This window comes from Sarcophilus harrisii, chromosome 6 (genome assembly GCF_902635505.1).
Source record: "Sarcophilus harrisii chromosome 6, mSarHar1.11, whole genome shotgun sequence".
NCBI classification, from domain to species: Eukaryota; Metazoa; Chordata; class Mammalia; order Dasyuromorphia; family Dasyuridae; genus Sarcophilus; species Sarcophilus harrisii.
The window spans coordinates 231,685,620-231,711,388 of record NC_045431.1 but is presented as its reverse complement, the minus strand read 5'-3'; the positions used below and the strand labels follow the sequence as shown (position 1 = coordinate 231,711,388).

General features: G+C 48.5%; 1 protein-coding gene across 2 annotated transcripts; it reads right to left on the bottom strand.

Annotated features, from left to right (window-relative positions):
• Nucleotides 1–325: 325 nt before the first annotated feature.
• Nucleotides 326–6,507, bottom strand: SLC35C1 (solute carrier family 35 member C1). 2 transcript variants are annotated; one of them, XM_031941380.1, is made up of 3 exons: nucleotides 6,386–6,507; nucleotides 4,671–5,197; nucleotides 326–2,268 (listed from the first exon to the last, which is right to left on the bottom strand). In XM_031941380.1, the coding sequence occupies exons 2-3, from the start codon at nucleotides 5,164–5,166 to the stop codon at nucleotides 1,709–1,711; spliced, it is 1,056 nt and encodes a 351-aa protein (XP_031797240.1). In that variant the 5' UTR covers nucleotides 5,167–5,197; nucleotides 6,386–6,507; the 3' UTR covers nucleotides 326–1,708. The 2 variants fall into 2 exon arrangements, with proteins under 2 accessions (XP_031797240.1, XP_003773761.2); XM_003773713.4 differs by lacking the exon at nucleotides 6,386–6,507 and having other exon boundaries at nucleotides 4,671–6,063.
• Between the last annotated feature and the right edge of the window lie 19,262 nt (nucleotides 6,508–25,769).

Sequence of the window (25,769 nt, the reverse complement as noted above, 5' to 3'; positions counted from 1 at the left end):
GCCTCCAGAAAAACTATACTACACTGCACCTCCTCCCGCTAAACCTCAACAAAAGATACGAAGCAGTGGAGAGAACCTAGATTCTTTTTTCCCTTCTGCACAAAATGAAGATAGGCTAGCACCAAGTGAATTGAACTTGAAGTCAGAAGAGTTGGATTCTCAGCCCAGCCTCTTATTAGCTGTATGATCTCCGGTCTTCAGGACTTGGGTCAGCTACCTCAGATAACCCTTTCATGATTCACGGTGCATTTATTAAGCACCTATTGTATACAAAGCATTGTGATGATCACTAATGTAGGTGAAGAAAGTGCTTTGCAAACTGTAATGTAATCAATCAACAAGTATTTATTAAGCACCTATACATGGCAGATCTTTTACCCTTTTCCAACATTGTTTCCAAGATTGAGAAGACTATGCCCCTTACATATGGCCTTTTATAAATCACAACATCAGTCTACCCAATATTTAGCATGTGGAGGAAGAGGATGGGCTGACAGAAAACTCTGCAGTGACCTCCAAGGCCTCTTCACTCCCAGGGGACAGATGGGAATAAGATGCCCTATAGCCCCCATTTGGGAATAGGGCATAAGCAGCAGTAAGAAAGAAGTCACATTTTTCCTGGCCTGCTAGGAACACTGAAGGCATCATTTGAATCTCCCAATTTTAGGGTGGAGTGAGGATGAGAATGGTCGTGTAAGGTCAAACACTTTTTTCACATGGAGAGCCTCCCCCATCAAAGCCCAGTCCAGAAAATAAGTGAACCACCGACCAAGGTGAAAGGTTTGTGGGGCAGCGGGCTGCCCCCGGGTCACAGTAACAGGAGGCCCCATCACCTCAGAGACAGATCATTGGGGGCTGTGGCTGGGAGCAGAGGGAGCAGCTGGAGGGCTTTCATCTGGGCTGGAGTGCTTGTCCCCTGCTAGGGACAGATTGTCCATTTTTCTCCATTTGGGCCAAGGTCACGCTTTTCTTGGAGATACGGCAACAGCAACTTTAGTACCTGCTTTCAAAGAGGTGGGTAGATGGGGGGGGGGGGGGGGGGAAGAAGGCTGTTTCTGGCACATTCACACTTGCCTCCCACTCCTGACTTTAGTGGCTCCCAGGGATCAATAAGGACCTTTACAACAGCCATAATAGCTTCTGATAGAGCATCCTCCATGGGAGAAGAGAGCACAAGGGAGGGGCCCATCCTTCTGGCTTGGGTAATATAGCAAGGACAATTCATTTCTTCTGTCCTCTCATAGGAGACCCCTCCTCCAAGGTCTCCCGTCTCTCCAGAGATGGGAGAGGGGCCAGAAGACACTCACACAGCAGTCTTTGGCTAAATCTTACAGAGACTGATGCCTCTTTTCAGGCAGTAGTGAGAAAAATTCTGGGAAAACCTGGGCTTGGATGCCAGTTTTACTATTTATTGGCTATCGCCGCTCCTGAATCTCAGTTTCTTTGTCTGTAAAATGGAAATAATAATACAAGTACAACTGTACAAGCAGTTGTGAGGAGAGGATGCTGTAAACTGTAAAACACTAGAGAAACGAGGATGATGAGACAGGAGCTCCTGGGCCCAGGAGGCCACCGACCGCCTCCCAGCTTCCTTCCCCGTGGCCCCTGCTCTCCGGGACTCCAGCTCCCACCTAGGCTCCGCCCCCCACCATATCCTGTGCTCTCCACCCCTGGGTAGGACTCTTCCTGCCCTCTGCCCAGGGCAGGCTCACACGCCCATCTCGCCCTTCTCGCCCTCCCTGGGGGCCAGCTCCTCCTGGGCCTTCTTCATCTCCAGCCCCTTCACCCAGGTGTAGGCCGAGGAGCCACCCAGCACCATCAGGTTGCTGGTCCACCAGAGGAAGCTTTTGGTCTCCTCGAAGTACAGGACAGCCAGGACCGTCTGAGCGCAGGCTTTGGCTGTGCCGGACACGTTGTGGGTCAGGGGACTGGTGAACTTGATCTGCAGGCCCGTCACATAGCCGATGGCAAAGCCAAAGAGCCCGCCCAGGGTCATCATGCCCCAGAAGTAGGCGCTGTCCAGCTTGTCGAAGACGGCCACGGTCTGCAGCTCCCCAAACAGCAGCAGCAGGGGGAGGAAGAGGATGCAAGCATTGACGTTGTTATAGAAGGTCAGCCGCCAGATGCTGCCATCCACCGCCGGCAGCACCTTCTTGGTGTAGATGGCATTGAGGGAGACGCAGAGGCTGGCCAGCACCCCGAACAGGGTGCCCACCCACGACAGGGTGCCCTCTTCTCCCTCCTGGTCCACGCCCAGCCAGAAACCACCTGCAGCCAGAGGAGAGGGAGAGAAAAGAAGTGGAAATGAATGTTAGACCACGGGAACATCATCCCCTGCAGGAATCAAGAAGAAAGCATCTGGAAGGGCAGAGTTCAAATCCCACCACCGCTTGTCTCTACCTGCCTCAGTTTATTCATCTGTAAAATGGGAATAAGAAGAGCACCTATCAAAGGAGAAAAATCTATGTGATGCACTTTCCAAACTTTAAAATGGTGTATATCTACCCTTGTCATTATTCTTAGAAAGAACACTCCAGAAGATCCAGGTTCAAGCCTCTTTTACCGAATACACCTATGACCTTAACCTTCATTATCTGTGGAATTACAGTGTTGGGATAGATGATTTAAAAGATGATTTCCTGCTCTAAACTCTATGATTCTATAAAAGCCCAATCACTTCCCTCATTTTGCAGCTAGGAAAACAAAAACAGGGACAGGCCCACGCAAGCATCTATTAAGCATCAACTGTGTGCCAGGTCCCGGACATACAGAAGCAAGTGGGACATAGTCCCTGACCTCGAGAAGCTGCATTTTATCAGTAGAGACGGCACGGACATAACTAAGTCAACTCTGCAGCTGCAGGATCTTTTCTCGTTTGGATTTATTTTTATGATGATTTATTACTGACAGTAACAATCACAATAATCCCAGCTAGCATTTCCATAGAGCTTGAAGGTCTAAAAAATGCTTTACAAATATCTCATTTCATCCTCACAACAATCTTGGAAAGTAGATGCTGTCCCCATTTTACAGAGGAGTAAAGTGAGGTTGTGTAATGCTGGAGAAACTGAGCAAGACAGGATTAGAGATCAATTCAATAGTTTATTAAATGGAGAGAGATACTGGGACCAATGGATCTTGGTCCCAGGCCTGGATGAGACTATCCTCTCAAAGAGTCCAGCCATTAAGTATCAGAGGGAAGCTTTTTATACGATAACAAGAACAATGACATAATGGGGGGGTACCTGGATGGGGGTAACCTAATGTGGGGGGAGGCCCCCAGGATGACCCAATGGAGGGAGGTTACTGATATTCTAATGACATCTAAAATGCGCAAACCTTTACCCTGTCAAACCTTCCCAAGGAAAGTCTATAACCCAAAGATATAAAACCTTTATCTTCTCAACCATTTAAGAGGGAATGATTATAGCCTGGGGTTTTGGGGCAGAGAAACTGAGGCAGACCTTTCTCTCATCAAACATTAAGAGGGAAAGGTTATAACCTGAGGCAGAGTAAATAGGACAATGGGGAAACTGGGTCAGGACATCAAAAGGGAACTTTGGCCCAACGGTCAGAAAAGCTGAGTGTCTAGAGTCACACAGCCAGGAAGTGTGAGGCCAGATCTGGACCCCCCTTTTCCGGGCCCGGGGCATTAACGCTCACAAAGCTGAGTCACTGAGGGGAGGCCTCAAACACTGATCTATGCCCTGCTTCCTTCCCCACGAAGCTCCCGCAGAATCGGCTCCTTTCCTCGAGTCTCGGCCTCCGGGCCGCCCTTGGGCCACAGTAATTATTTGATATCGCCTCGGAGCAGGAAGCTAAAAAGTTATCCCCATTTTTTGGATTCAAAGGGAGGCCCAGAGATTAAGCAAAGTAAGAATCCAGGCACAGAATCTGAACCTGGGTTTGCTGACCATAATAGAGTCCAGCCTCTTCCACCGCATGAGTGCTGGGGCCGAATGGGCCAAGAAACGCCATGAAGGTCCCCGGAGCCGTCTGCTACACAAGGCCTGACTCTGGCGGTTATAGCCTCTTTCTCCCCAACGGTCCGGGTGTCTATCGTGTGTCCGCCGTGCAGACGCTAACATAGAAAGATGCATCTCCATCTCTCTGTGCATACACAGGGATACATATGTGAACAGCAGCTGGCATTTACGTGGCACTTCAGAGTCTGCGCAGGTGGGGCCGGATGCCTCCGAGGCCTTTGCTGGCCCTGCGCCCGAGTGTTTCCTGGGGCTGAAGGCAGGACCACCCTTATTTTTTTAACTGCCAAGTCACAGGAAGCCCGCGCTGTCCTTGTGATAGGTACAAAGATGACTACGAGGGCGTGAGCGGCGACGTCGCGTTATAAGTCCCATCATCAGCATCGCGCCCCGGGGTTGGCCAAGTTCTGCTGGGACAAGGAGGCTCAGGGCGGTTCCAATTATGCCCATGAGACCACCGAGCTGGGAGGAACCTTGGCTTCGGGCCATTTTACAGACGGGTAAACCGAGGGAAGCAGTTTTGTTTTCTATTTTTCCCCAAACCCCGTCTTCGACGTCCTAGGCACGTGGCGCTGATTCTGAGAAAGCAAGGGACCGTCCATGCCCGGGCGGTAAAGGTCAGAGGTCAGAGGTCAGACTGCCGCCCCCCCCCCCCCCCCCCCCCCCCCCCCCCCGCCCCCCACTCACCGATGATGACGCCGCACGAGAGCAGGGCCGAGAAGGAGGTGGTCTGCTTGAGCAGCAGGTAGGAGAGCAGCACGTTGAAGACGGTGGTGAGGGAGCGGCCCACGTGGTAGAAGGCCACGCCCACGTACTTGAGGCAGAGGTTGTTGAAGGTGATCATGCCGATGAAGACCAGCGACAGCGGCAGGACGCTGCGGGAGGCCTTCAGGTCGGCGCGCACGGCCGGGAAGCGCACGGCGCCGGGCCGGCAGGCGGCCAGCAGGCTGAGGGCCTTGCACAGCAGGGCCGTGACCAGGCACTGGTAGAAGGTGACGAAGAGCGGCGCGTCCAGGCGCAGCGAGGGGCTGTCCAGCAGGTACTTGTTCAGGAAGACCATGGAGATGGAGATCACCCAGTAGAGCGTCACCACCAGGGCGATGCGCGCCGCCCTCAGCAAGAACGGCTTCTCCGGCCCCGGCGCCCCCTCGGCGGGCGCCCCCGAGGCCCCGGACAGCGCCATGCTCAGGATCCGGGAGCGCTTCAGGGGGGTCCTGTTCATGGTAAAGGGGGGAGGGGAGGTCACCGAGGGAGCTCGCCGGGAAGGCGAGCCCTGGGTCCGGGAGCGCGGGACCCGGAGGTTCCGGGCAAAGAGCGCTCCGACGGCAGAACGTCAGAACGGGGGCCTAAGAACGGAGGGCGCGGCCCTGGCGCCGCCGGGACCTGCACAAGGCCTCGGCGTGAAGGGGCCTCGGCGTGAAGGGGCCTCGGCGTGAAGGGGCCTCGGCGTGAAGGGGCCTCGGCGTGAAGGGGCCTCGGCGTGAAGGGGCCTCGCGACACCCAACCGGGGTCCTCCCACGGCCCTCGAGACGCTGACCCGTGAGGGGCCGCCGTGGCGCTTCCGGCGGTCGGAGCCGACGGGAGCCCGGACCGTGGCGCGTCAGCACGGGCAGGGGCGAAGCCGACGCAGCGCTGGCAACCCCGAGCCGCCCAACGTCTGCAGGCCCAAGGGGAACGTTCCGGGCCGGAAGCAACGGCCCCCGCCGCTACAACCGGAGGACCGGCAGCGGGGAGGGGCAGCGCCGGCCGCCACAAAGGGAGCGGAGCGGGAACAGCGCCGCTCCGCGGGCCCCGAGAGCGTCAGGAGCCCGCCGCCCGCCGCCCGCCGCGGGCTTCCGGCCCTTTCATTTCCCAGGGCCCGGGGTCGGGGGTGGGGGCGGGGCGGGGACCCGCCCGGGGTCACCAGGGGGTCGCCGGCGAGGCTGGCCGGGGGAGGGAGGGGGTCCGGGAGAGCTCCGCCTGCTGGGAAGTCCGGGGCTGGGCCGGGAGAGCGGGGGCAGCCCCGGCCGGCTCGGCGTCCGCCTCGTGCCGGTTCCAGCCCGACCGCCGCTCCGGGACATACTTCCTGCTCGCCCCTCCCCCTCCCGCTCCCGCTTTAAAGGGCCAGCGCGCTGGAGCTTCTTAAAGAGACCCGGCGCGGGGGCGTCCCGCCGCGTGCGTCCCCGCGCGTTCCCCATCGCCCCGTGGGCCGGGCCCGGAGCTGCCCTCATCCCTTCCCCGTGTCCCCGAGCTGAGCCCTCGCTCTCCCGCTAGCCCGAGCGGTGGCTGGGTTCTCCGGGGGGCGGGGGCGCTCGGGCCCCCCTCCCCCCCTCTCGCTCCCCCCCTCCGGCCGCCCCCCGAGTCCCCTCCCCCGCCTTTGCCGCCCCCTGCGGCCCGGCCCGCCGCTGCCCCGAGGCCCTCACCTGCCGGGTCCGGCTGCCAGCCCGCGCGCCCCGCACCGACCTGTACCTGCCGCCGCCCCGCCCTGGGGCCGCGCCAAGGGGAGGCCGCGCCGAGGGGAGGCCGCTTCCTGCTCCGGGCCCGGGGGAGCCAGCCTGCGGCAGCTCCCCCCTCCCCCACGCCCTGCCCCTCCCTCGCGCTCCCCGCGCCCACAGCCCCCGGGGCCTTCAGCCCGGTGTCTGAGCAGACGGGGAAAAGCCAGCGTTCTCCCCTCCCCCCTCCCAGGTCCGGAGCATGCACGGCGGGGAAGGGACCCCGCGGCCCGCGGCCCGGGAAGGGCTCTCAAGGACGCTGGGGAGGCAGGCGCGCCTGGGGGGCTCCTAGGAAGGGGCCGGGGCTTGGGAAACTGACCCAAAAGCCCAGCGCCGTTCTTAGCAAACTCGGGAGATCGAGGAAGATCCCATCTCACAACTCTCGGTACAGTTAGAGAGTATTTATATTCTGGAACATTCTAGAAGAAAGCATCGCCAGAAGACAGTGGAGGATTCGAATTCAGAGCTCGACTTTAGCGATACCCCTGCTGCTTTTCTTAATTCACTGTGTCTCGTGCTTTAGAAGCAGATCTCCCTCCAAGTCCTCACATCCAGGGCCAACGGCCCTTCTAAAAATGGAAAATGTCTGGGTTTTAGGGGGGATCATATTTCTACTCCAAAACATCCCCCCTACAGCCTGGGAGTTGTAATTTTTCAATCACTAACGATTTGGGCAAAGAAGGAGGTGGGATGTGCCCTAGTACAGGGGTTCTTAACCTGGGGTGTTGTGAAAAAAATCTTTATTTTTACTAATCTTGAACCAAAAGTTAGGGTTTTCTTCTATTTATTTAATGCATTTAAAATAAATTATTCCGGGAAGAGGTCGGTGCGCTTCCCCAGACTGGTAAAGGGATCCAAAAGTGCTTAAAAATCTTACCCTGCCTTAGAAAGTCCCTTAGTCACTCCATAAGCATTTATTAAGTCCCTACTGTGTGCCAGATGCAGGGCTGAGCCCTGGAGACGCAAAGAAAGGCAAGAAACCCGCCTCCCTGCAAGGAGTTAATGAGGGAAATACTATTCAAACAATCACATGCATATTAGAGATGGACAGGATAAATTAGAAAGAATCTCAGAGGGAAGATGCTAACATTCGGGAGAACTGAGAAAGGCTTCTTGTAGAAGAATGATTTTAGCTGGGATTTGTAGGGAAGCAAGGGAAACCTGGAGTCAAATCCGGCCTCAGACACTCCCTAGTCGTGTGATCCTGGGCAAGTCACTTAATCCTGTTTGCCTCAGTTTTCTCATCTGTAAAATGAGCTGGAGAAAGAATTAACAAAACAACCCCAAATGAGGTCACAAAGAGGCAGAAATGATTGAACTACAAAAGTAAATCTGGATGCAGAGGTGAAGAGGGAGAGTCCCAGGCTGGGGAGCAGACAGCCCTAGAAAATGCCTGGGTTTGGGGACAGTTTTGTTCTGATGAGTAAAGAGACCATTGTTACTGACCTGTAGCCTCCCTGGTGGAGAAGGAGGAAGGAAAGTTTAAGAAGCCTGTGAAGAAAAGGAGGAAGGAAAGTTTAAGAAACCTGTGGAGAACGGAAGAAGGCAGGTCAAGAAGGGCTTTAAAAGCCGAATGGACGATTTGTTATTTGATTTTGGGGACAATATAGGAGTCACGGGAGTTTGCTGAGTAGAGAGAGACCGGGGTTGGGTCAGGCTGCACTTTAGGAAGATTGTTTTGATAGCTGAGTGGAAGAGAGATTGGATGGAGTAAGAGAGAGAGCCTTGAGGCAATCAGGCTTGGAGGGGATGGATGACTTGACTGATTTTAAGTAGGGAAGGGAATATAGACAAGAGATATCTCCGTAGGATCAGTAGGACTTGGCAATTAGACATGGGGGGTGAGTGAGGAGTTGAGGAAAATACATTTGGATTATTTGGGTCATTTGTGCCTTTGCTGGTACGTTAGTAAAAATTAATTGATCTAATGAGCTTTGTTGACAGCGTGGATCTGGATCGATGACCTAGGAATATTCTCAAGTCTCTAAGGAGAGAGGTAAAAGTGGCTGAAAGTGCTGGGTCGTCAGAAACAATTTCTGGGAGTCTTATCTTCATAGGATCATGGAATCCCAGCTATGCTACAACTTCAAAGGACGCTGGTCTGACCTTTCCCTTTTTTTTGTTTTTTTTTGTTTTTGTTTTTGTTTCTTTAAAGCAAGGTGGAAACCAGTGGGCTTACACTTTAGTCTTTTTAAGATTTACAAAGCATATTTATGTCAAACCTAGAAGCAGCCTTCAGACGCTGTCACAGCTGAAATGGACCTGAGAACATAGTTTCAGTGCTGGAAGGGATCAGAGAATGCCTAAGCTGGGAGGGACTTGAGAACCCAGAATGTCAGAGCTGGGAGAGTCCTTAGAACCTGGAATATCAGAGCTGGGAGGGACATTAGAACCTGGAATATCAGAGCTGGGAGGGACATTAGAACCTGGAATGTCAGAGCTGGGAGAGTCCTTAGAACCTGGAATATCAGAGCTGGGAGGGACATTAGAACCTGGAATGTCAGAGCTGGGAGGGTCCTTAGAACCCAGAATGTCAGAGCTGGGAGGGTCCTTAGAACCCAGAATGTCAGAGCTGGGAGGGTCCTTAGAACCTGGAATATCACAGCTGGGAGGGACATTAGAACCTGGAATGTCAGAGTCGGGAGGGTCCTTAGAACCGGGAATGTCAGAATTGGGAGAGACCTTAGAATATTTAATGTCTGAGCTGAGAACAGGGAAATTCAGCCATGGGAGGGACAGAGGGGGCAACCTTAATGCACAGAAAGCTGGCTGAGTAATATATCAGTAAAGGGGACATTCTATTTTCTTGCTACAGTGCATGGAATTTCCATTATTGAAGCCATTTCATTCTTTTTTCCCCATTCATTTATTGAATAACGATGAATGTTTTTGACCATTTTATGGATTTGTTTTGATTCGATTTGAAGGCTTCCAAAAATTTATTCATTATTACTGGTGGAAAATTTGAAGGCAATTATAAATAGCAAAACTAGGCTAAGACTCATTTGACCTTCATCTACAAATACGTAGTAAACTAATGATGTTTTGGGATTTTTTTAGTAGTTAGGTCAAAAAGTTAGTAGTTAATAGTTAGGTCCAAAGTTAGGTCACATAGCAACGTTTCCTACATTGTGATCAGTAAAACCTTATTTAATCTGGATGATAAGAAAACATGATATTCTTTATAAGTGAAATATTTCTTAATATTTCTCAATAAAAAGCTCTTTAAAAAGTATGAGATTCTTTCTCCGACTTTAAATAAAATTATATAAATTCGCAAAATCTTGTTACTTTATAGTCATATCTCCAATATTGGAGGACTGATCTCTTTGATGACTTATCACAAAAATCAATTTAGAATGCTGCTGCTGGGCCACTAGCTTTTTAAGTGGAAGGAAAGAAAAAGCACCTACTATGTGCTAGGCGAATTATATCTATTCCCATAACAACCCTGGTGCTACAAATACCCTCACTTTGCAGGTGAGACAGAGTCAAGGCACATGTCCGGGGTTCCACAACTAGGAAGGGGAGGCTAGGTTTTAATTTGGGTGCTCTGGACACTAGGTCTGACGCTCTTGCCCTTGTCTAGGTGGTTAAAACTCAGTTTTCCCCCCTTTCGGGGGTTTAGCATCTAATTAGGGGTAGACAGAGGTATACCCAGATAGCCAGAACACAGGGCAAGGGGAGATAAGCTGGTACTCTGGCAGAGCCCCAAACCACCCTAAACGGTCTCTACTTTCTGCCAGCAGAGTCAGGCAGGGATGGGCCTGGTTTTGCAGGGAGGGTTATTTTAATGGATTCTTTATCAAAAAATGGAAAACACCATGCAAAGGGAGGGGGGAGGGGGGCTGGACTGGGGCCCTGCCAACCCCGGCTCTAAGCTAAAAGTACTTGGTTAGGATTAATGAGACATTAGAAAAACTGCCCACTCGGAGCTTTTTACAACATTTTGGTTTTTTCCTTCTTTGACACTGATCTTCATCTTTCATGACGGAGCCAGGGCTTGAAGGGGAGGGCATTTCAAGCAGCACAGGAAATGTGGGAGAGCAAAGGACTGGAGGCTGGAGAACACAACAAATTTTCCTAGAGTAGCTAATAGGCTTGTGAGTAGCCAGATGTCGCTGTGGATCTGGAGGCGGGAAGAGCTGAGTTCAAATCCAGCCCAAGACATTGGCCAGTGAGGTGACTCTGGTCAAGTTACTTTCTCAGCCTCAGTTTCCCGAGAATGGGAATCCCAGGAGCATCTTCCTGCCACAGTTGCTGTGAAGATTAAACGAGTTGGTCCCTGTAAAGTGCTTGTGCTCTGCAAACCTGAAGACGATACAGGAACGCCAGCTTTTATTCTTGGCTATTATTATTCAGCTCTTGTTCCATATTAATCATCCGTCGTTTATTAGAACTCTATGTGTTAATGAGATGAACCTGCCAATTAATTTTGCACTCGCTTCTAACGTGATCTGTTGTCTGTGTCATTTCAGTCTTTAATTTTCATTTAAAACATTGGATTGATATAGTGGCAAGAGTCCTAGTTCCGGAGTGGGAGGATCTGAGTTCAAAAATCAGCCCCTGTGACAGAGGAAAGTCCTTGGTCCTCTCTGACCCTCTGTGTGCTCCTCTGTAAAATAAGGGGGCTCCAAGCTAACCAGAAGTCATGCTGTCTCTCTCAGTAGCTCCTCAATGACAGAGATGGTTTTTGCCTTTTGTTTGGATCCTCAGTGCCTGGCATACAGTAGGCATTTAATAAATGCTAATTGATTACTATCATCAGATGCCTTTAGTACTTTCAACAGGATGCCAGTGGGCGCGGCTACACCATCTGTAGCCGCCCGGTATCATTGAACACTTTTTAAAATTACAATTCTATTTCAATAGGCGTTTGTTGTTGTGAAATTGTGTGGGACCCTGTCAGCTGCGGTATACCAACGCTACCCATAGGCCTTTGGGGGCAAAGATAAAAGAAGTTTGCCATTTCCTTCTCTGGGGAATTAATGAAGTAATGAAGAGGGTAAGTGACTTGGCCAGGATCACAGAGCAAGGAAGAATCCGAGGCAGATTTCTACTCAAGGAAGAAGAAATGAAGGAAAGAATGAGGAAGGAAGGAAAAGGAAGGATGGAGGAAAGGAGAGAAAAGGAGGAAAAAAGAGAGGGAAGGAAAGGAGGGAGGAGAGAAGAAAGGGATGGAAGGAAGGAAGGAAAGGAGGGAGGGAAGGGATGAAAAAAGGATGGAAGAAATGAATAAAGAAAGATGCATTTATTAGTAAATATAAACAAGATTATTAATAAACAACCTGATAAAGAGCTTTCTAGGTACTGTACTAAGTTCTGTTTAAATATTGGGATTTTTGCTTAGGAAAAGTAGGCCATTCAAGGGTGAGTTGGAATGTGCGCTCTCTCTGCAGCTTGCTCTCATCTGCTCTCTCTCTGCAGCTTGCTCCATCTGCTCTCCTGCAGCTTGCTCTCTTGTGCTCTCTGCAGCTTGCTTTCTTGTGCTCTCTGCAGCTTGCTCTCTTGTGCTCTCTGCAGCTTGCTCTCTTGTGCTCTCTGCAGCTTGCTCTCACCCGCTCTCTACAGCTTGCTCTCTTGTGCTCTCTGCAACTTGCTCCCATCTGCTCTCCTGCAGCTTGCTCCCATCCATGCTCTCTCTGCAGCTTGCTCTCTTGTGCTCTCTGCAGCTTGCTCTCTTGTGCTCTCTGCAGCTTGCTCTCTTGTGCTCTCTGCAGCTTGCTCTCTTGCTCTCTGCAGCGCTCCCCATCTTCTCTGGCTTCTCCCCAACCCCTCTCTTGTCTCTCTGCAGCTTGCTCTCTTTGTCTCTGCGCTTCTCCCCCCGCTCTCTGCAGCGCTCTCGTTCCCTCTGCAACTTGCTCCCATCTGTCTCCTGGCTTGCCCATCCATGCCTCTCGACGCTCTCGTGTTCTGCGCCTCTCTTTGCTCTCTGGCTTGTCTTTTGGCTCTCTGCCTTGCTTATCCCTTTTCTGAGCTTCTCTTTTTGCTCTCTGACTTTTCTCTTGTGCTCTCTGGCTTGCTCTCTTTGCTCCTCAGCTTGCTCTCTTGTGCCTCTGCAGCTTGCTCCCCCCCTCTCTCAGCTTGCTCTCTTTGCTCTCTGCGCTCCCCCATCTCCCTCCTGCAAAGCCTCCCTCCTACTCCCTCTCTGGCGCTCTCTTTGCTCTCTGCAGCTTGCTCTCTTTCTCTCCAGCTTTCCTTTCTCTCGCCTTCCCCATCTGCTCTCCTGCAGCTTGCTCCCATCCATGCTCTCTCTGCAGCTTGCTCTCTTGTGCTCTCTGCAGCTTGCTCCCACCTGCTCTCTGTGGCTTGCTCTCTTGTGCTCTCTTTGGAGCTGCTGCTGGGGCACAGGCAGCCTCTCCCTTCGCTGTCCCAGAGGATGGGCAGGGCTTCTCCCCCCTCCCTGCCGGCAGCTGTGGGGGGGGGGGGGGGAGAGAGAACATGCTCTCCTCAGATAATTCAGAGCCAGGACTTCCCGCCTAGGGCGACCTCACCTTTCTTTCCCGGTGCTCAGGACTCCTGGGACACTGGTTTCTATCCTCTTCCCAGATGGGGTCTGGGGGAAGGCTCTGACTGTTAAGGGGCAGTGACCCTTGGCCTGCCCCACAGCACTCTGGGAGAAGACTGCTCCCTCCCGTCCCCAGGAGAGTTCTGTGCTCCTGGCCCAAGTTCAGGCCGGCCCTGGCTGGCCTTGCTGTTTAGTGCTTTGGGGCCAATGAAATCCTGTTCCTCAGTCTAGCAAAAGGCTTCCCATTCGGAGTGTAAATGAGAACATCCTCACAGGCTGTTTGTGTGTTTGGGGCAAAACTGAAATGAATGGCTGTCTCCCCCCCCCCCACCCCTACCCCCCGCGGTCATTCCCAGTGAGGCTGAAGGGCAGGCCCGATGGAGCACTTATTTAGCAGGGGCTTTTTTTGGCTCTGGGCGGTGGTTAGAAATATAAGCAAGACCATCGGGGGGGGGGGGGGGGGGGGGGTGGGGTGGGGGGTGGGTTCCATTCTAACGGAGCCGAGAGCTCAGGGCTCCCCAGGGGGTGCACGGGCTCATTCTAGGTGGACTCACATTTTGGTTTTACTCTTTTCCCAGGATGCAGCATCTTTTTTTTAAAGTTTTTTTCCTTTTTTTTTTCTTTTTTCTTTTTCTTTTTTGCTGCTTGTTTGTTTCCGCCATTCTTAGCCCTCCAAGGAGTGAGAAGCTTTGTGGGGAATGGAAAGACCCACGACTTTGGGGTTGGAGGGCCTGGAGGAGAATGCCCCCCGCTGTGGCTCTGGGCCCCTAAGTCACTCCTTGGGGAGGACTCGGTTTTAGCTGGACTTGATGACCCCCAAATACCTCTCTGCATCCCCCCAAACCCTTTGACACTGGATTTCAGGGTTAAGTTGGGTCAGCCTCAGAGGTGAAGAAAGGAGACCTTTCTAGCCTCTGAAGGAGACCAGGCCCACGATGGCGGCCCCGGCCCCTCGGCCCCTCTGGGGGCACTTTGGGCTGCCTGAACTTCCTTAGTAGAGACTCACCAATGAAAGCCAGCGGGCAGTATGAGCATCTCACCACCAGAAGGCAGCACCAGCCCGTAACCCAGGGCAGCCGCCTAGCCCGGCACCTGGGGAGGAGGGGCCTGTGGGCAGGGAGCACTGCCAGGTTTGTCTGACCGGGCCCCGCCCCTGCCCTCCCACCAGTGGGTGGCAGAGTCAGGGAAAGGCCCCCTCCTTTCCCTCAGCTCCCGCCCTTTCTGTCCCCTGCCCCTTCCCCTGCTCTGGTGTAAAACTATCTGGCACTTGTAGCTGGAAAGAACTTCAGAACTTAGAATGCAGAAGGTCAGAATGAGGAGGGACTTTGGAATACAGGATGTCAGAGCTGGGGGGGGCTTAGAACCTACAATATCAGAACTGGGAAGGGCCTTAGAACCTAGAATGTGAGAACTAGGAGGGCTCTTAGAACCTAGAACATCAGAGATAGCAGGAATCTTAGAACCCAGGATGTCAATCAGAAGGGCTGTTAGAACCCAGAGTGTCAGAGCTGGAAAGGACTTGGAGATGACCTTTTAGGAAAATGAGGCCCAGTGTGAGGGGGAATGAGGTGCAAGGAAGCCCAGGGCCCATTGTCAGCATCAGCCAAGAAAAAGCTTCCCAAAGAGAAACGTTTGCAATGAGGGAGTCACTTGACCGGAAGCCGTTTTCTGCGCCCCTCTGGGGGGCCAAATAGAAGCAGACATTGCCGGGAGGGATCAGGGAGCGCCCTGGCTGCCCCATCCCGGCCAGCGGGTGCTCAGGTGTGGTTGGCAGAGGTACGCGAGCCCCCCGGCCGTCTCCGCAGGCCTTACTCTGGCGGGTGACTCAGGGGCCCCCTCCCAGGCCCGCACTTCCCACAGTGGTGGGAGGTGGCTGAGCCCCTTACAGCTCCCGAAGAAGGGAAGGAGCCTGTGCCCGTGCAGCTGGTTAGAGGAATCAGTGCTACAGCCCAGAAATCCCGCCTTCCAGCCCAGCTCTCTCTGCTTTTAAAAATTCCCATTGACCTTTTGTTTTACATTCCTCTCATTTCTGACTTTCTCTCTCCTCCTTTTACTGAATAAGCCGTCCTGTCCCTCTCAATAAAAACCTCTGATTTCCACTTACACTTCCCAAGGTTGCTCCGTCCTCTCACTCATCATGGGTTATAAATTGCGTTTACAAGCTGTCTCCTTCCAGTAGAATTCAAGTCCTTTGAGTCCAGAGACTATTTTTGTTTTGTTTTTATATCACTGGGAGATCAGCACAATGTCTCGAATATAACAGGTGCTCAATAAGTGGGCTTTGGATTGGAAGAGGGCCTTTTCTTGGATTGTGACTTTTCTGCAGCCTGCCATGTTGTCCATCACTCTCTTCTGAATACCCTCCCTTCTCTCTCCCTTCGGGAGACACTTCTTCTCTCTGTCTCCCCGTACCTCCGTCTCCTCTGCCGGCTTTTCCACCGTATTACACCCATTAATTGTGGGTGTCCTGTTCTAAGCCCGCTTCTTCCTCTCGTTAGTGATGTTAAACACTTCGAGGGCCGTGCTCAGAACCAGAGCAAAATGAAGTATTTAACAAACTAAACACAAAGATAGAGAACATGGCATTTCAGAACTAAGTTTATATGCAGCCCTTCGGGATCTTTATATGTGGGTAAGTGGCCCCTTTCTGTTTTAGGATGAAATGACTGCTCTGTTCTACCTTGTTTGATCTCAGTGGCTCCCATGAGTACCAGGATCATCTCTACACTGTTAATTCCTAGAAATATACACATATACTTGAATCTATGCTTGTATATAAAATCCAGGTTTTTTTACTTCTATAATTTCTACATTGTGGAGAGAGACACACACAGAAACACATAGAGACAAAGGAGGAGAAAGAGACAAAAAAAGACACAGAAAGACAGACAGAGAGACAAAGAGAGACAGAGACAAAAAAAGACACACAGAGACAAAGAAAGAGAGACAGAGACCAAAAAAGACACACACAGAGAGTGACAGACAGAGAGACAAAGAGAGAGACAGAGACAAAAAAAGACACAGAGAGAGAGAGACAGACACAGACAGACAGAGACAAAGAAAGAGAGACAGAGACAAAAAAAGACAGACAGACAGAGACAAAAAAAGAGAGACAGAGACAAAAAAAGACAGAGAGAGAGAGAGAGACAGACACAGACAGACAGAGACAAAGAAAGAGAGACAGAGACAAAGAAAGAGAGACAGAGACAAAAAAAGACAGAGACAGACAGACAGAGACAAAGAAAGAGAGACAGAGACAAAAAAAGACACAGAGACAGACAGAGACAAAGAGAGACAGAGACAAAAAAAGACAGAGAGAGAGAGAGAGACAGACAGAGACAAAGAAAGAGAGACAGAGACAAAAAAAGACAGAGAGACAGACAGAGACAAAGAGAGAGACAAAAAAAGACAGAGAGACAGACAGAGACAAAGAAAGAGAGATAAACAAAAAAAGACACACAGACAGACAAACAGAGAGAGACAGAGAGACAGACAAAAAAAAAGACACAGAGAGACAGAGACAAAAAAAGACACAGAGAGAGACAGACAGACAGAGACAAAGAAACAGACAGACACAGATAGACAGACACATTCACAGGGCCCTCGCCTCTCTTTTACGCTGGTCAGACATCTTTAGCTTCCTCTAAGAAATCTCAAACTGAACATCTGCAGCCCGTTAAACTCAATATGTTCAAAACAGAACACGTGATCTTTTCTCCCAATGTCTCTCTTTCTGTCCCTCTTCCCAATGTTTCTATGATTGTTGAAGGTATCACAGCCCTCCCAGGCACCCAACTTGGGAGTCTGGTTCTCACCCCAGCCTCCTCACCTGCACTTTCCCCACGTATCCAATCAGTTCTCAAGTCACGTTGTTTCTGCTATTATGGGAGAAATATCTCCTTTCTGTGTTCCTGGAGTACATAACCGCTGCCTAAATTGATCTACCACAATGTAGAAATTATAGAGGTAAAAACCTGGACTTTTTTATGCGTAAGCATCAGTTCATATCTCAGACATACAAATAAACCAGAATAAAGATTAAGACTCTAACAAGGCCGCTTATGGAAAAAATTACATCAAAGTTATAGAGAAATAATTCTTTTATATATTGCAATCTTAGGCTATAAAAGTTAAGGAAAAGATTCATAATCCCATGCTTCTTTCAATGGCACAAAAATTAAATTTAGTTAAGGAAAGTAATAATCTCATATGTCCCCTAAGGAAACAAATTTAGTCAAACAGACTTTATGGGCGCACTAAGTCAAATTGGAGATTAAACTCCATTTAGAGGGTTCACAGTAGGCTGATCGAGGGGGCAGATTTACATGTTACCAAAATAATGGAGAAAATTGGTGTCACGGAAATCTTTCTCTGCACAATTAAACTAGGAGAGTTAATGAATAACTAAATCACTTTGGGGAGTTCAAACTCTGGTTTGAGAAATGTTAAATGGTTTACCCTAATGCTGTTATTCCAAGAGAAAAGTTTTGGCCAGGGGAAGTTAATATTAACAGAAGACAGGCTTGGAGTTAACTAAAAGTTGTAGGAAGAACGACCATGAACCCTAAATAATAAAAAACGAATACAAAATTCCCATAAAACTACCTATATCTTTCCTATTTGTCTCCTTCCAGACATTTACACAGCCACCAATTTATTTCAGGCAGTCTATCGTTTCTCTCTTGGATTATTTCATTGACCTTCTCATTGTTGTCCCTGCCTCAAGTCTCTCAGCTCAGTAATCCATTCTGAACTCCAACTGCCAAAGTATTGTCTGAAAGAGCAGGTCACTTCCCTTTCTCCGGCAAGTCCGATGGCTCCCTAATATCTCCCGAATCACTTGTAAAATCTTTGTTAAATGTTAATGTCACATGTTAAAGCCCTTGATAAATACATCCCTTTTTCTCTCTCCAGTTGTCTTATACTTTGTTCCCCTTCTAAGATCTAGCCACAATGTACGTGAAAACTTGCTGTTCCCCCCACGTGACAATCCATCTTCAGACTTGATGCTTCTTTTCTGTCTCTTATACCTAGAATGTTCTTTCTTCTCATCTCCAGCACCCAGATTTTCATGTTTCCCTCAAGATTTAACTCAGATTTAACCTTTTGCAAAAGACCTTTTCCTGTCCCACAATTCCCAGTTCCTTCTCTTTAAAATTATCTTCTTTCTAAAATATCTTGAGTATACGTAATTATTTGTGTGATAGTCTCCTGCTTTAGAATGAGTTCCTTGAGACCAAAAACCCTATTTTTGCTTTGGGCCTCGTTAGAGTTGCTTCATAAATGCTTGTTGATTCATCGGATTAAAAGGCACTGAACTGGTCTAAGTGGCAACCAGGGGCAGTAATCTTGTTATCTTATTTCCACCACTCTTGTGCTGAAAGGGTACAGATTTAGGGCTGTAATGATTGAGGAGTGAAGGGAATTTTATAACCCCAAATCAGAGCGCTGGCAGGGATGGGAGCCCAGCAAGACAACACCAAGGTGAAAGAACTTGCTTTATTTTAGCTGGAAGGCTTCTCCCAGGTTTTGCTAGCTTCCCGGCCTGGTGGAGCACCATTCCCCTGGCCAATAGTCTGGGATCATGACCAAAAATGCTGAGCAGCTCTGTGAAACAGGGAGATCTCTTGGAACCTTCATTTCCACATGTAGTAGCAAAGAGGAACTGAAAGGCTGTGCAGACACAAGAGTCACATTTCCTAGGGTCTTAGAGACCCCTTAATCTTTTTTTAAATTTCTTTTTTTTTTTTACATAGCTTTTTATTTACAAGTCATATGCATGGGTAATTTTACAGCACTGACAATTGCCAAGCCTTTTGTTCCAATTTTTCCTCCTCCTTCCCCCCACCCCTTCCCCGAGATGGCAGGTTGACCAATACATGTTAAATATGTTAAAGTATAAATTAAATACAATATTAAGACTCCTTAGTCTTTCAGAATTTTCTAATAAATTCAGACTCTTTAGGAAAGTAGGTTTTAGAGGGGATCAGGTTATATGAACTTGCCCTTAAATCTGGCACATAGTCAAGACCTCCAAAAAAAAAAAAAAAAAAAAAAAGACATTTAAGATTTAGCCTAGATTGTGTGTTTTGGGGAGGACTGCTGGGCAATCTACTTAATGGTGTAAAATTTGGGTTTTGGATTACAGGGTCATTTCATTCTCTTTCAGATCTAAATCTCAGGATTCTATCTTTTGGGCCAAAGTAGGGATGGGGGTAGAGTAGTTTCAGAAGGACAAGAATCACAAATAAGAGATTTTGCAAATGAAGTGGCCTAAATCCAAAAAAAGTAGGGACTCCAGGTTAAAAGGGAGTGGGTGGTAAATTCAAGATTTGTATTCTACCTTTAGATCACAGTCAGTTAATAAGTATTTATTAAGTAAATTGATTAATTATATTAATTTATGAATTAAGTATTAATTAAATTAAGTATATAATTAAATTTATTAAGCATTTATTAAGTGAATTTATTAGTAAATTAATATTTTTGTTATTATTATATTATATAATACAAGACATATTATCTATATGCCTGTCACTGTGTTAAAGTATTGGGGATACCCCAAAAAAGACAAAAGACAGTTCCTCTCTGTAAGGAGTTTGCAATCTAAGAGGAAGATAATATTCAAATAAAATGTATAAAAAATCTTATATAGGTTAAATAAGAAATAATTAACAGAGGGAAGACGCTAGAATTGAGAGACTGAGAGAGGCTTCCTGTAGAAGGTGAGATTTCATTTGATTATTTAAACCAGGGAAGCCAGTGAGTGGATATAAAGAGATCTGGGGTTTGCAATATCATACCACGGAATTTCTTTGTTGGATCTAGATTCAAACAATCAGCAAGCATTTATAAAGCAACTACTGTGTTCCTTCCAGACGCTCTTAGATTCTGGGTTTATAAAGTGTGTACTTACCCTTCCCGCTGCCTCTGTATATTTTGCAAAAGAGGATGCCTGGGTTTATGGGGGGAAGCGTTTTATTATTGTTGTTCACTCCATGCCATTTTTATAAATGCCTTTGGGTTGGCTTAAAAATCAACTGACTGTTTAAGGACTGTGTGAACTTAGTTTAGAAGGGCAGACTCAGAGAGTACCTTGACCCCAGAGTAACATCCAAGTAAAATTTTAGGGTAGGAAATCTCAGGGGGACACCAAAATACACACCAAATATGGCACAAGATACACAAACACAGCAAAATATAAATCCATACAAGGTGACTTTGGGGGCGAGGGCCATAACACGAGGGGTTCTGAAAAACACCACACGTCAAAGCACTTCGGCTCCGTCTGAGAGGAAACCAAGGAGTGGGACAAGTGGATATTGGGACTGTGTTCCAGGCAGGGGGGACGGCCAGAACCAAAAGTTGGGAGGGGAAATTGAGAAACAGTAAGAACAGAAAGACCTGAGTGTAAGATGGAGAGTTATTCTGAGCCATTTTCCTGGAAATTTAGGGTCAGTGATGGAATAAAATGAAATGCTTGTAGCTCTTGCCACAGCAGACAAAAGGAAGTGACTTAGCTGTAGCAGGAGGAGGTTATTCCACAAGGAGAAGCACTGAGAATACCTGAGCAAAATGCCCATTGTGGTCTACCGGCCAAATGTGTGGGGATCACTTTAGGTCCAAGGAGCTTCTTCTTCCTCCTTAGGAAATGAGAAAATCTCAGCAGTTTCCATTGAGCCAGAAGAGTCTGTTTTAAGGAAAAATTAACCCAAGCTACCTGGGGCAGCGTGGATTAGAGTATTACTCTCCTTGTAGGAATTCTATGGGAAAAGGATGGCAGGCTGAGTTTGGACTTTATTGTAAAGCACTTTGAGGGTCTAAATGTTGCTCTCCTTATAGGAATTTTATGTAAAAAATATGACATTCTCACTCTTTTTGATGTTGTTCACTTGCATTTTGTTTTTTTATTCATTTTCTTTCCTTTTTGACCTGATTTTCTTTGTGCAGCAAGAGAATTGCATAACTACGTTTACAATTATTGGATTTAACATATATTTTAACATGTTTAACATATATTGGATGGCTTGCCATCTGGGGGAGGAGGTGGGGGGAAGGAAAATCTGATATACAAGGATCAGTATTGAAAAAATAATCCATGTATATGTTTTGAAAATAAAAAAGTAAAAAGTATGGCAGGGTAAGTTTGGACTTTATTGTAAAGAACTTTGGGGGTCCTAGTAGTTTGCAGAGTTAATAGGGAGCCATTTCATTTTCTTGGGGAGAAGGATTGGAAAGGGGAGAGATTTGAGGCAAACAAAGCAGACCCTTAGGAGGTTTGAACTAGGATGGCGGCTGTGTGAGCAGGGAGAAGGACACCTACTTAACAGAGAATGTTAAGGCACAAACAAGATTTCCCCATAAATTGGGGTGAGGGAGATCAGGAGTCAAGGGTGAAATCAAAGTTGCAGACGCGGTGATGGGAAGGAGGTGGTACCCTCCTTGGAAGTTCAAGAGAGGGATGGCTTTGGATTCAAGTCCCAAGAACTAACCCTGGGCAAGTCCTGTCATCCCTGTCTCAGTTTCTTCACCTGTAAAATGGGGATAATGATCACTCCAACCTCTCAGGATTGTCATGAAAACTGAAGAGATGTTTGTAAAGAGCTCAGCAGGTGCCTGGTACAGAGTAAGAGCTCTGAATGCTTGCTCCCTTCCCCCATCCAGAAGAGGTCTCCCATGGTAGCCTCTGAGTTGGAGAAAGGGCTGGGGGACGCGTTTAGAGCCAGACACAGGTTCCAAAGTGCTGTGTGGGCCCCCTGCCCTTCCATGTAGATAGGAGTCCACAGACCAGCAGCCTCCCCATCATCCTAACACTCCCCCGGTACTGTGATCCTTCTCCAGGAGGACCCCTCTCTTGTTGCAGGCATCGTGGCCAGGAGGAGGAGGAGGTGCTGCTGGCCAGTGCCAGGCCCCAGAAGGTCCGGGGGAACAGGACCCAGAGGGCGATCTGAGACAGGAGCAGGCAGACCTTGTGCAGGAAGGAGAACTGACAGATTTAGCCCTGATGGAGGAAGCCCCCGGGAATGGACCAGAGCTTGGGCTCTTCGGCTTGGTTCTCCAGGTTCCGCAGCCAGCTCCTGCTTTTGGACCCCTAGAGCTGAGCATGGCGAATGGCACACAGAAGGCCCTGACTCCTGGTGGGTCCTCCTGAGCTGTGTGCTTTGGGGTAGCCTCAGTTTCCCTACCTGTAAAGTGAAGGGATTGAACTGGAGGCCTTCAGGTCCCCTGACCCTCTAGGAGTCCAAGCAATGGTCTGATCTCCGTAGTCAAGGTCTCTTTCTGGAGTCTGGGCTTCCGCTCCTGCTCTCCCCTCCTCCTGCTCTATCCTCTCCTTTCCCTCCCCCTCCAAACCTGTTCTATCCAGAAATCTTTCACCTTCAGCTTTCAAAGGGATCTCAGCCCCTCATCTACCAATCTCACTTTAAAGATGGGGAAGTGAACACTTAAAGAAATTGTTAGGAACTAGATTATCTCTGTGCTCTAAGCCCAGCTTATCTTCAAAAAAAGAGGTTTTTTCTATTGATCTTTTTTATTGATCCATTTTCTCTTCCCCCTTCTAGTCAATCACACCTTATAACATATTTATAAAGGAGAAAAGCAATTCACCATGACAGTATATACAGTATTCCACTGCCACAGCCCCCACCTCTAGTGCATTTTCCTTAGAGCCAAACTTCATCCTTGAATTACCCAGAAATCTGTTTTGTCTTTTTTTGTTGTTTCTGTTTACATTGCTGTATGCATCTTGGCTATTATTTTCCTTCTTTTCCTCAGCTTCCTCATGTGTAAAATGGGAGCAGGAGAATTAGAATATTTGCTTTTTCTAAGTTCAGTTCAATAAACCTTTATTAAGCACCTGCTGTTTGTGCCATGTATTCCCAGTATCCTCTCTGTGGCCTCTGGGACATCTTCCTCTATAAAGTCTTCCCTGGAGAGTTCCTAGAGCCTTACCTTGGCTCTGCCCCAGCTACCTGTGTGACTGCAGGTAGGCTCCTTGCCTTCTCTCAGCCTCATTTTTTCTGTATTTCTCTGACCTCCACACCTCCTGCCTCCCCTTGTTACTGGCCTGCTCCCTGTCTGATCTTAGCGAGAGGGGATGTTCCAAGAGGAAGAGGGAGCCCAGAGGGAGGGGTCCCTCTGTCTTAGAGCACCCTGCCCCCCAGCCTCCGGCCTCCAGCCTCCCCCTCCCCAACCCTGCCCTTTTCCTTTCCCAGCCCCAGAGCAGTCAGTGTTTGGGGCAGATTATGCAGTGTTGACATTGGCATATGAATGAGGGGAGAGATGCAGCCAAATATTGGAATTAGGGAGAGCAGGAGCCCAGGCTGGGATCCAGGAAAGCGGGACAGCTGGGATATCTGGCTGTTCCAGCTGCCTGACCCCTCCGCCCACCACAGTCCCAGGGAAGCGCAACTGTCTCCAGGGGATGCTCCCCATCCCCATGGAGGGAGGATACTCCTAGGGGTAAGGGAAGGAGGCAGCCCCCAGCCTGCCCGCCTGCTGGGATTCGAGGGGCACAGGGAAGGGCCCCCACTATTAAATCATTCTGAGGTGCAGTGGGAAAAGCATGAGACATGGATTTGAAGGTTCCAGGTTCAAATCTTGCCATTGCTACCTATTTCTTGCCCTTGATTCTTCAGCCATGAGTTTCCTCAGGGAGTTGTGGTAGATGACCTCTAAGGCGTCTTTTAGCTCTGAATATATAATCTTTGATCCCTGAGCTTTTACAGTTCATGATTAATTCCTTTGGACCAAAAAATGTTGTATTTTTATGTCCACTTTTTCAAAATGTAAATCTTCTTGGGAGGGGGTTGGCCTGAGTAGCGATGGGAACTATTTCTATCTGTCAGGTGGTATTACATAAGGACCCCAGGTACTAAGGCCGGTGGCCAATTAATTTTATTATTATTTTTCAAGGCAATTTCCCAGAGCCATACAGCTAGTAAAGTGTTAAGTATTTGAGGCAAATTTTGAACTCAAGGCCTTATGACTCTGCTCTATCCATTGAGCCCTCCAGCTGCCCCAAGACCAATTAATTTTATATTCCACTTGGAGGGGGGTTAGACTCACAAGGGCATTTCGTTTCCCCTTTGGCTTCTAATTGGATACAAGTCCAGTACTGGATATTCCTTGTATAGAAACACATTTAAAAATCTTCCTTTTCATACTAAGAAATATTATTTTTCTCTTGCCAGATTCCTGGGAAAAGCTCCTGGGGAAAGCGGTATTGAGTCAAAGACACAAAGACTTTTTCAGGGAAAATAAATTGAGGGCAAAACTCAAGGATGTGCAGATAAATGTGTAACAACTGGCTCTCTGGGTGAGGGTGGGAGGAGCATCTATGACAGACGTTTAAGTTTAAATTACATCATTACCATTTTCTATATCATTTTCTTAAATACAGAGACAATCAAACAAAAAGTCAGGTCCTGCTTTGTGGGATTTGCTGATTTCCGAGGTATAAATTCCCTCCCAGAAAATTTAACAACTGGGTTCCTCTGAGTCCATCAGTCAATCAGCCCTTTTTTTTCACTTAAAAGTATTACATTCTCCCCAAGCACATGTAAAGATAGTTTCCAACATTTGTTTTTGTAAGATTTTTTGAGTTCTCCTTGCCTCCCTTCCCTCCTCCTTCCCCAAGCCAGCCTTTGAACAAAGAGTAAGTCTTGTCTTGCTCACCTCATTACCTCCCCTGCTCCAGAATTAATGTTAAATTAGAGTGTTTCTGGCAGATGAACCTAAAAACGCTGAGTTGTTGTTTGGTCATTTTTTACTTGTGTCTCCTCTCCATGACTCTGGGGATTTCTTGGAAAAGACACTGAAGCACTTGGCCATTTCCTTCTCCAGTTCATTTTATAGATAAGGAAACTGAGGCAAATAGAGTCAAATGACTTGCCCAGGATCGCATAGGTAGGAGGTATCTGAGACTGGATTTGAACTCAGGAAGGGGAGTTCGGGTCCAGCATTCTATCCCCTGCAGCGCTCCCTAGCTGTCCTTGTGTCTAGAAAGGTGACAGGCAATTCATAGGTGATTAGAATAGACTTCGAGCATCTCTCTCCAATACACAAACAGAAATACATGTGTATGATACCCATTTATATCTATACAAAATACCTAGACATATACACATATACATATATATACAATACACATTTATATATATATACACGAACTACTTACATGCATACACATACACACAGATACAGTACACATTTATGTGCATACAAAATAAATACACAGACATACACACACGTATATATACAACACATTGACACAGACACATACACATACACAGCAATACATAAACAGGTACACACACACACGCCCCCTCAACGTTAGTATTGTGCACATTTAATCTGGGTAGCGTTCGCGCTCCCTTCTCAGGCCTGCTCTTCCCATCTCCACGCTGCATCTCTTCACTATATGACGAATATAGGCGAGCTGCTTGCCAGAGGGGCCGCTGGGACTATTGGACAGCCAAGTGTCCTTTTGTTCCAGGAATGACCCGGGATCTCATCCTGAAGGGGACCCCCACCCCATCCCAGACCCCAGCTGTCTGTGACTGAGGAGGTCAGCTGAGCGGGACGGAGAAGCAGCAGACCTCAGACTCAGAGAACCTGGGGTTAAGGCTTGCCAGGGATGGCGACTGCCTCGGTGACCTCTCTAGGTCTCAGTTTCCTCATCTGTAAAAATGAGTGGATTGTTCCACATGGGTTCTGAGATCCTTTCCAGCTGTAGATCTATGATCCTAGGTACCGAGCGACCTAAAACACAGAAGTTTGTTTTTCCTTTTTCTGAAACTTATAGCT